Raw genomic sequence first — 10790 nt, 5'->3', positions numbered from 1 at the left:
AAAAAAAAAAAAAAAAAGTTACTGATTGGAATGCAACTGCTGAAGACAAAGAACGAGGCGTAGAGTAATCTGGAAGCACTGCAAATGACTGATCTTCAAAGTTCCCATGACAAGAATATGGTTTCTGATCTTGCCTGAAAATTTGTGCTCTACCCTTGGTACTACATAAGTTTGCTTTTTATAGAAGTTCAATATTTGTCTTGCTTGGGGTTGTTCTCTGTCACTGAACTAACTAGCTATGGTGAGTTAGAAATGAAGAGGGCAACAACGCAGAGGCCTTCAGGAAGGTCTGCAATATCAATCTTAAAATAAAGTCATTTCCATGAGGGTGTTGTATTGAGCTAGTCAGTTTAAAAAAAAACAAAAACCAAAAAAACCCAACACCCCAAAATGTCCACATATTGAATACTTGTCTGTATTGAACAGCCTGCCAAAAATTCTCACTTTCAAAGTAGGAGAAAAAATGAAAATCTAAGCCAATTTTATTCCTGCTCTCTTTGTAGCAACGTGGCCAGTTTATGGAAGAGGATGCTTCTAGCAGTGTGAAAATGGACTCTGAGGTAGAAAGCCCAGTTGCAAAAAGTTCTTTTTTTGTAGTAGTAGTATTAAATTTTCCTCAGATCAGCAGAAGTATTTTCATGTAAAAATACCCTACATTCTAGCTCACAGAATCTGTTCTGATCACCGTATTACCTTCTGTGCCTAAATGTTAAGTCTAATCTTACTTGACAGTTTCAATTAAGAGTAAAGTCCATTATGAAATGGCCTGATAAGAATTAGCAGGTTCTTATGTGACCTAAGTCTCAAATAAGAAACTACCTTCCTGTAAGCCTCCCATTCCAAACATGCTCAACCCATGTTTGAAAATAATGTAATACTGTCCGTCATTTGAGTTATACCAACTGCTGCTAGAAAGTCTGAAGTTGCTGTCGGAAATGATCTTTCGCATTTCCTGTTGGGAACGATATAAAGAGGAATATAAGCATAAGTCAATAATTAATGAAGCTCAAGAAGTTTAAAAAAAAAAAAAAAAAAGAAAAAAAAGCAGGTGGAGTTCTTCCTCACCGGACTCTGATTTCAGATAAAGATGACATAAAAGAAACAATTCAAGCAAACTGAATACCAGTTATGTACAAGTTTAATTGAATTTGCACCTGAACAAGTGGATTGTGTTCAAATTTTGCAAAATAAAATGTTGAGATGCTTTAAGTATTAGAGGGCCAGGAACGTAATGACCTCATTAATTCTGTTATGAAAATGGGAAAGATTGGACTGTGCTATTTTTGGAAGAAATGAAAATACAATTGTCTCCAGGCTTGCCTACTGAGGTCTGGAGTTATGTAGTTGAAGCTAGTGTATGCTTCATAATCGATGCTTGTAAACTTTGGAACAAATCTTTGTTCTTTATGTCAGCAAGTTCTTTTAATGGAATTTTAGTGTATTATACAACTCTAACTCAGGAAATTGTTGGAATACAGTACGTTTTCTCTCTTTGTACACAATGCAGCTTTTAACTGAGTCAATTATTTTGTTTGCAAGAAAAAAATTAAACCAGGGGGCAGGCAAGACTCAGGTGGAGGTTTAAAAAATTGTAATTTCCAGCTGTCCTGCTGCACCAGGGGTTTCCACTTCCACAGCTGGGCTGAATGTTAACTCAGTTGTTTGTGTGATCTCTTTAGCGGGGTTTATATACCTTTCTATTATTGGTTTAAGAGGTAAAACATTTTTGTGATGAATGCTTATTAACATACAGATTAACAGCCCTGTTTTAATTCTGGCTTAAAGAAGTGTTTAACAATGAGTTTTGATTAACAATTTTATTATTCTTCAATACAATACATGCAAAAGTTACTCTATCCCATTAGGAAAAATAAGTCTCTTTGCTTCTAGTGAAATATCCTCACCCTGAGGCAGCAAGCTGCCATTTCTCTTTCCCTCAAGTTTTAATTTCTTCATAAATGAGTCAACACTGAAGACACCAGCTGTGCTTGCTCTGAGCAGTCATCTTGTAGCTTTGATTGGTACGTAACCCACATGCCAAGCTTTAAGTATGGCCTTTCTGTTGTGAAGTGTATTTTGACAGACAATAGCACTGAAGCTCAAATTCAGACACATCAGGAAATGGTCCACACAGCAGAAATTAAGCAATAATAATTTCTCTGGGGATTATGATCCTTTTACCAGTATCTAAATACAACTGAGTGTATAAAAATCAGAATACAAATATATGCGCTCCTAAGATGAAAGATTACAAGAGGAATGAATGGAAATCTATCTCGCAGTAGTAGTAATGTATTCTATGTGTTATTCTATAATAGCACTGCTTGAGTGTTTGAAAACTATGTTAAATAATGCATCCAATTTCCTCCTTTGTTACAACACATCATATTTCTCCATTACTATGCTTTCCAAATGGTATTTTTAATATTCTACTCAGCTAAGACTATACCTATAAATACTTCATCTTTGCGTTTTTACTTTATTTCCGGGGCAGCTAATCAGATTGAGAAGTGCTGTGCTTTGAGATATGATCCTTGTTATTTCCATACCAGATTGAGCACTAATTTGCTGTGTTTGACACACATTATTCATCATGAGGTTTGGCACCAGTGCAAAAACAGTGTAATGCCAAAAACTGAGTGCACTGCAACTGCAGCAAAGCCAGGAGATAGTCTTCCTGACAGCATTGTATTTCAGCATAAGGTTGAAGCACGAGAAGATGCAATTCTGGGGCTGGATCTGCAATGCAGAAAAAACACAGGCTTCTCAGAGCACTTTCCTGAAGGGCAAATAGATTCTTCCTCTAGAATCAAATAGGCTTGCGTTTCATACAAATCTGGCATCATTTCACTGTCTGTAATTATATATTGGGAAACATGAGACTGAAGTTGGGTTTTCTTTTTTCACATGCAGAGTCCTCAGTATCCCTGCTACTTGAGGCAGCGGACAGCTACATGGTTTAGTTTGTTTTTTTCTGTGTGTAGTGGCTCAACAAGGGATGCCACATCTATCCCAAGGGTGCAAGACCTGCTTGGCTGGGTCGGACCCAGGCTCTGGCTAGCTCAGTGTCCCACGGGGACGGCCAACGGGGATGTCGAGGGAGTCCATATGAACAGAAGCAGCCCATGGTGCTACCGTCCCGGGACACGCGTCCAGCCCTTTGCAGGCCTGAAACTTGGTAATGAAAGGTGATTTTAAAATCGGTATGTAGCAGCTCTGAGAGACGTTTCTTTCACGGATTTGCCAAAGTGCCCTCTGAAAGCAGGGAGGCGACGGGCAGCCACAGGATCCTGCCGTCACAAAGTTCCCCAGGTTGCGCTGTACGGCATGGAGATACCCTCCTGGTTTGAACCCGTGCCTAGATGCCGCCGTTTACTGCCCTGTACTTCTTGTTGCCGGAGACATTACCGCTCCTTCCTCACCTTCCCTATCCCACTCTCGGCGTTGTCGGGCTCATCTCTGGCTCCCGGGCCGTGAAACCGGCCGAACATCCCATCGCACCAACCACCGGACAAAACTCGTGCCTAGCAGGGGGTGCGGGGTCTGGGCCTGGGCTGTCCCCTCACACCCGCCCGCAGACGGCTCCTTGCGCAGCTGCCCCCTCCCGCTGCCTCCCCCACCTCAGGGCGGGCACCCCTCCGCGCCCCTCTGTTTTACTGGGGAAAGGCTGGCGTGGGAGTGCGAGGAGGGGAGCAGCCTTTCTCAGACCAGCCTGGAAACGGAAACAGCCGGCACACCGCCCCGCTCCTCCCCAAGCCGCTGCGCAGCCGCTGGGCCCGCCGCCGCCGCCATCTTCTCCCGGCCCCCCCCGCACCGGGAGGACTGACACGGCTGGCGGGGCGGCGCGGCGCTGTAGGCTCTGCGGCGACTCTCTAGGCGCGCCGCTCGTGTGTCTGCCTCTGTGGTGCCATCGGTGGGGGCGGGGGAGCTGCTTCCGCTTCCGCTGCCCTTGTTGCCGGCGGGAGGTGACGGGACCAAGAGCCGCGATGTGGCGGAACCTGCTGGTGAGGCCCCCGGGCCGGGCCGGGCCGGGCCGGGTTGGGCTGGGGAGAGCAGCCCGCTACCGCTACCGCGGGGCTACCGCTCCCGGGGCGGCGCGGGCAGCCGAGCCCGGCGGGGCGGGGATGTGCGGGCTCCCTCAGGGGCTGTCGGCGCCCGCCCGGGTGCCCGCCCGGGCTGCGGGACTCGGCCGCCTGGTGACCCCCCGCCGGCCGCGCTAATGCCGGTGCTGCTGAAGGAGCTGCTGGGGGGGAAGCGTTACATTTCAGGTCCTGGCCCACTCGCTCCGCCTAGTGCTGAGCGTGAGGTACTTGAAGGGAGGGGAGCTGAGTCAGAGGGTCCAGGGTACTCTTAGCCTGTCTCTAAGGAGATAAAAATTTTCTAGTGTGTTCATTTGGGGTGGGTGAGGGGAGGAGGTGTGTTGTTCCGGTACTTGCAACCAGCATCATCTGGATGTTTGCCCTGTGGCTGCATTTTTAGCGGTGGTAATTTTGCGGGGGAGGATCAATATTATCACTGTCGCTTGAAGGAGACTGCTGGCAGCTTAGAGGTACAGCTGGTTCTTAACTTGAGACGTGACATGTTAGTGAAGGCAGACTTTGAGCCATCGGAAGAATTATAGATTATTGTTTTTGGTGGTCTGACCTGTGCTAACAAGCACTGATATGATCTGACCATGGAAACAGATTCTAGCTTAGGACGCAGCAGGGTGTCTTTAAACTCTGTGTGTGGGAGGTGTGTGTGCCTTCTTCAGCTCTGTGAAGGTTAGCTCCTGTGCTGGTGGCTAGCAGGTGAACTGCAGCTATGACAGAAGATCCTTGTCTGCACAAACATGTCTGTCTTAAATATTATTGTCCCCCTTGCTAGAGTCAGACCAGCAAATGGTGCCTAAAAGCAAGATCTGAGGGGCTGAGATTGAGATTTCCCTCAAAAGGATGCTAATTATGAAGGTTATGCTGCAGATCCATAAATGTTGTATCTTACCAAAAGTAATTTTCCTGAGTTTTTCCTTTCTAGGTAACGAGTCAATCAGTCCTTTACATAGTCTGTTGAAAGATTGACTGAATTCAAAACCAGTGGGTTTTGGTGAAGTTTTGGTTTTTTTTTAAAGGCTCTCCTTTCTTCCTATCCATTCCACTTCTATCTTACTTTTAAAAGAAACTATTTCTACCCAGTGTGGATATAGCTGAAAAATTTCACTGTTTTTAAAACACTGTTTATCTTTTATTTCAGGGTCTTCGCCAAATTTCCCAGAGGACCATAAGCACTGCTTCACGCAGGCAGTTTGAAAATAGAGTTCCTGAGAAGCAAAAGCTTTTTCAGGTATTGAGTGAACGCTGATAGTAGAATAATGTTAGTAGAATAACAAGGTTTTAGTAGATCATAATTGCATACATTTTGTTTTTAAAGAACTGGTGAAAGTCCTCTTTACATCTGAGGTGAGGTCTTGAAATCAGTTGTATGACTACAGTGTTTGAAATCAGCAGTTATTTTCTACAGAGATTAAGAATATTTGTACATGCATACTTGACTTGCTGACTCTTTAGGGTTTTTTATCTTCTGAAATGATTTGTACTCAAGTTTCTTATGAGTAGTAGGTACTGTACAAAGATAAAGACAAACTACTCTGAAATGAGATGAGATGGGGCAGTATGTCCTAAGAACAAATAGAGAAAAACAGCACGTGAGAGGACAGAAGTACAGTGAAAAGTTAAACCTGCAGTCTTAGAGCTATATCTGTAGCTCATAGATGAACCCCATAATTCTTAATGAGGATGTGGTATTATTGTACGTCTCAGTTATGAAAACAGTAAAGGTCTTAAGAGGTTGGATTCACTCCTAGAAAATTATTGAATCTTTAAAAATAATTTCTGAATTAATCTCTTCCTGATTGATAGGGCCACCTCGTGACAACTAGTCGTTCTTCAAATGCTAAAGCAGTGGATACTCAAGAGCATACTCCCAACTGTGAACCATAACCTGGAGCAGTAGCTTCATACTGAGGATAGAGTAGACTGGGCTTCAGTGATGTAAAAGGGAAAAAGTATGTTAGAAGCCCCAGTTTAAGAGTTTTTGGTGTCTTGTTGCTTTCCTTTCCCCTGAAAGAGAAAGCCGGTCTTGTTGGGAAACAGCCTAAGGAGCAGTGTTCATTGCGAGCCAAGGGGAAGCAGGATGTTGCCAGTGGGTGAGGTCAGAGGTTCTGTTTCTGCTGGCAGAGCTCTCTAGGAGTATCTCTTCTTCCTCCCATTCCTTACTTGCGGGGCAGCAAGTTAAGCTGGGCTGGGTTGTGGGTCACCAGCACTGGAGGCCAGCTTGAATTCCAGAGCAGCGTGAACTTGCTGACAAGGGTAAAGATCATGTGGATCTGGTGTCTAGGAGTTTTACTTCAGGTGGAGCAAAACCATTTCCTGTATGACACCAGGTGACAGTAAAGGCTCCTCACCTTGTCGCTCCCTATAGTGGGGATTAACTGTGCTGGAGATGGATGGGAAATTTCTAGGGATGGTAATCATATCCTGTGCACCCGAGGGGGCTGGCAACTGGTGTCAGAAGTGTTTAGCTATCCGCCAATCCCTGCTTTAGAAATGAATGTGCACATCATTTACTATACTTCCCTAGTGAGTGATTGCCTGATATGAGAGTGAAAGCTTGAAAGACAAAGCGGAATCTAAATAAAGTTCAATGTCGTTTTGGGAGCTGGGAAGATAATTTGGGGAAGTAATTCTTGTTCTAGCTAATTTTAGTTATGTTAACACAATATTGCAAGAACTGTATTTAAATAGTTTCTTTTTGTCACTTGTTTCCATCAGGAGGATAATGGCATCCCAGTGCATCTTAAAGGTGGCGTAATGGATGCTCTGTTGTATAGAGTCACCACGGGTCTTACTGTTTTTGGTAAGGCTAATACTAAAATATTTAGCTTTGGTACAATTTCCAACATGCTAATATTAAAATAGTTTTTCTTTGGTACAATCTCCAGTATGACTGGTGTTTCCTCTGTAAATTAGTTATGCAGTTCCTTCAGTCTGTTCTTTAGAACATGCAAAATGCATGTAGAGAGGGGAAAAAAACATTTGGACATACTATATATTTATTTGTGCTTTTTCAAGTTTAGCTTTTCAGATGGCTTTTTTTCCCCTGACTAATAGTACTATGGGCTGAAGACTCCTTCAGAATTCATGTCTGATGTTAGAGAAAACTAGAACGACTTGGAAAGCTTATTCTGAAAAGGAGTAAAATGTAATTATAGCACATATATATACTGATTTTCTCACTAGCCTGACTCTTTTTAGTACTAGGTGATACTTGATGTGCTGAGGTTTCACATGCTGTGAAAACCAGCAGAACATATCCAAGCTTTATGATACTGTATATATTTAACCTTTATTGTTGCTTGTTACATAGTTTTGTAATAGCCTCTAACTTAAATATATTGATCTAATGGATTTTCAGTTCAGTTACTTTAAGAATGAGTAACTGTTACTTTATGAATGTCTGTGTAGGTTCCACAAACATGCCTTTCCCTGTTTTTTTTTTCCTGTTTCTTTATTTTTATGCAGTCTATGGAGAGGTATTTAAGGTTGTTTTTTTTTTTTCTCTAAAATATGAATTGCCAAAAAAAAAAAAATTGTTGAGACGTGGCTGTGGAAATGTGTTGTCTGAATTGCAGCTGCTTATTGTCAATATTTCTTCTGGAACAAACTGGGAAAGGAAGGCTGACTTGAAAGGAATTCTGTTTAACGTTCTGAAAATATCTTTTCTGTCTCTTAATTCAGGAACAGCCTATGTTGTTTACCAGCTGTTTGTCGCTTCAATGCCCAAGAAGCAGAAATGATTCCAGTTCAAGATGCCTCCATGACTAGCACCTCTTCGTCCAATTCCATGTGACTATGATGGCAGCTTATACTTATTATATGCAGCTGGCTTAATGCTTGGAATCATAATTTAACTGTAGCATGTTAACTGTAATCAATAAAGCAGTTTTTATGTTGTGTTGTGGTGGTCTGGACTGTATCACGCATTCTACATTAGAGTGCTTTTTACTTCCAGTAAATGTACATTGAGTTGATCAATATGCAGATCTTTGAATTGCGATCCTCTTTTCTTTGTATGTGGTTTGTGTTAGTACTTCAAAGGTGAGTTAAATGCCCTGAATCCCTATGAGAAAGTGGTATCTTGCCTTTATTGTGGGAATTTCCTCTTCTTGCTTTAGTGGAGCAAATTAATCTTATAATAAATGATTAGGATTGGAATGTGTGGAAATAAATGTTGAGGACTTGATGATTATGTTTTATCTTTGCTGTCAACTGCTGGAAGTTGACTGTAATACATCTAGAAATAGAGGAATCTGATTCCTGATCACCATCCAAGGGTGACAGTTTTTACTATGTAGAGGTGATAACACTGTCCTATGCAGCTTCAGAGGCTTAGAAGTAGTCTCAGTTGAACTCAGCACCTTCACCTAATAGATTTTTTTTTAGTGGCTTTTCTCTGCTACAGCTTAATGGAACATCATATTTCCTGAAAAGAATGAAGATTTCTAAGCATGCAGATATGATTAGCAAGTGATCGTGTATTTATCTTGCTGCCCATGAAATCAACATATATATGTCAATCATGATTAAGACTTGGTAATCTTCCAACATTGCCTCATGTTTCAGGTGGCTAAAGCCAGCTTGTTCTCAGTCATTAGGGTAATAAAGCAATCCGTTCTTTAGTTTATTAGAGAATTTGAGGGTGTTCTAGAGCAAACAGTAAAGTGAAGGAGGGGCACAGTAAGTGTTAATAGTAACTGTACTAGTGCAGTGCTAGAATTTCTCTACTGATTGAAAAGGTTTACAGAGACTCTTAAGTAGACAGATACTCTGGCAGTTGACTGCTAATTTGATGTAGGCTGAATTGGATCCTATTAAGCCAGAAATACTGAAGATATTGAAAGCAGTGCTTATAAAAGCTTCAAATTCTTGTTAATTTTTGTGAGTTTTTAAGGTTTTCTTGGAAGAATTTCTCCAGCACTCTGTAACTTTGAGGATAGGCTGAATGCTTAGAGACTGCCTTCCGTCTCTACGAATTTTACTCTTCTGTGGTTTGAGAATAGGATCACCCCATGTCTGTAGGCTAGGAGGAGCAGGTCTAGTTCATAAGTACACACTAGATTAAGTGGATTAGGTTTCAAACAATTGTAGCATAATTCAGGTTGGGAGGGACCTCTGAAGGTCAATTGGTCTAATCTGCTTAGAGCAGTGCCACTTCAGAGCTACATTAGGTTGCCCAGGGCCTTGACCAGTCGCATGGGGAGTGTCTCCAAGGATGGAGATTCTACAGCCTCTGTAGAGGCTGCTCAACCGGCTCCAGGGTTTCACTGTCCTTTCTCTGAAGAGTCTTTCCTTTTCTGGAATACAGGAATGCGTGTGTTTAAGGGATGGTTGTTAGCATTCTTGTAACAGCTCTAAATGAAGACACAATTGCAGTTGACTACTTTCACCTAGACAACCATGGATTTTACAAACTTAAAGGGGAAAGCATGTATCTTTCAATGTCTTATGTTAAGACCTCTCACAGAAAATGAGGCAAAAGCTGTAGGCATGGCTGAGTTTTACATTGCTGCTACTCCTTTGTGTCAGGGTGTCAGTAGCTGCTGCTTCTAAAGCTCAGACAACACTATGGTTTCTGGGAGAGCTGTCAGCTCTGCTCCAATGTCACTTCTGCTGCGTCACTCCAGAGTTTCTGGCAGCAGTTTGAACTATGTGCTTTAAGCTAGGTTATGTGCATTAGCAATAACATGGTTGAGGAGGGCTCACCTGCTCTGTTTCACTAGCAGAACTGTATGATAGCTCTCTGCATATGTAGAGACCCAACAAATGGCTGATGAAGCTAATGGTTTGATCACGATCCTTCCTTAAGTTCTCCTCTTTCAGTGGCTGAGTTGGTGTTTATCAGCTTGCTATGACACTGACAACCACAAATGCAACTGGAGATCCATTGTTGTCTTGGGGGGAGAAAAATTTGATTGTGGTTTAGAATTGGGCAGGGATACCCAGTAATAACTATTAGCTGCTATCTTGTATTTAGGAACAAGCCTTATATCCAAAGTAGCTAGTGCTGTCAGTGAAAATGCCTGCTCTATGAAAACTGCTTCTAGGAAGCATCTTTACATTGGTGAGTATGAGAATCGCTTGTAAGCTATCCTGATGCCTCTTGCTAGCTTGACTGTTACAATTACTGAGGAAGAACATCTCTGGGAACCAGTAGCAGCTGTGCATCCCTAGCTAGGTTTTATGTTCCTAACACAATTTGTGCCTTTGTAGCCTTCCTGTCAAGTTGCTACTTGTAGGTTATTATGCTGAAAGACTGATGTTGACTCTAACAAATACAGCTTCTAAAAAAAAAAAAAATTCCACGAAAATAATCCTTTTGTTTCTCTTCTCAAGGAAACAGTGGGTTTTCCAAAATGTGAAAATGAGCACAAAAACCTAGCTTCCCACTACAGTACTATTTTAAGCCTCTTGTGGATTAAGTTTGTTAAGAATTTTTCATTGCTATCCTGAAGAACCACAGTATGCTTGTTAAACTTGAGGCAAACTGGAACAGAAGGGCCAGTGTACTCAGAACTCTAGTGGAACCAAAAATCTTAAAAAAGGAGAGTGGGAGAATACACCTCGATGGTAGTCTCTCTGCATAGGTGGGTTTGGCCAACTGCATGACTAAAAGAGTAAGAACTGCCTGGACGGATGTTTCAGAAGAAGGTTTGGGAAATGGGGTACAGCTTATCTTGAGATGAACATTGATGC

General features: G+C 42.3%; 1 protein-coding gene across 1 annotated transcript; it reads left to right on the top strand.

Moving 5' to 3' along the window:
* The first annotated feature begins 3857 nt into the window (after nt 1–3857).
* Nucleotides 3858–7991, top strand: COX7A2 (cytochrome c oxidase subunit 7A2). Its single transcript, XM_072855310.1, has 4 exons — nt 3858–4004; nt 5233–5322; nt 6810–6894; nt 7776–7991. The coding sequence occupies exons 1-4, from the start codon at nt 3987–3989 to the stop codon at nt 7832–7834; spliced, it is 252 nt and encodes an 83-aa protein (XP_072711411.1). The 5' UTR covers nt 3858–3986; the 3' UTR covers nt 7835–7991.
* The last annotated feature ends 2799 nt before the right edge of the window (nt 7992–10790 follow it).

This window comes from Ciconia boyciana, chromosome 3, assembly GCF_034638445.1.
Source record: "Ciconia boyciana chromosome 3, ASM3463844v1, whole genome shotgun sequence".
In the NCBI taxonomy this organism is placed as follows: Eukaryota; Metazoa; Chordata; class Aves; order Ciconiiformes; family Ciconiidae; genus Ciconia; species Ciconia boyciana.
Note: the sequence above shows the minus strand (reverse complement) of the source record. Positions and strands in the feature narration are given on the sequence as shown.

What these genes read in the sequence shown, in the direction of transcription:
- COX7A2 (XM_072855310.1), top strand. An exon ending in AGAAGCAAAAGCTTTTTCAG is followed by an intron (nt 5,323 to 6,809) that starts GTATTGAGTGAA and finishes TGTTTCCATCAG; the next exon opens with GAGGATAATGGCATCCCAGT. An exon ending in CACGGGTCTTACTGTTTTTG is followed by an intron (nt 6,895 to 7,775) that starts GTAAGGCTAATA and finishes CTCTTAATTCAG; the next exon opens with GAACAGCCTATGTTGTTTAC.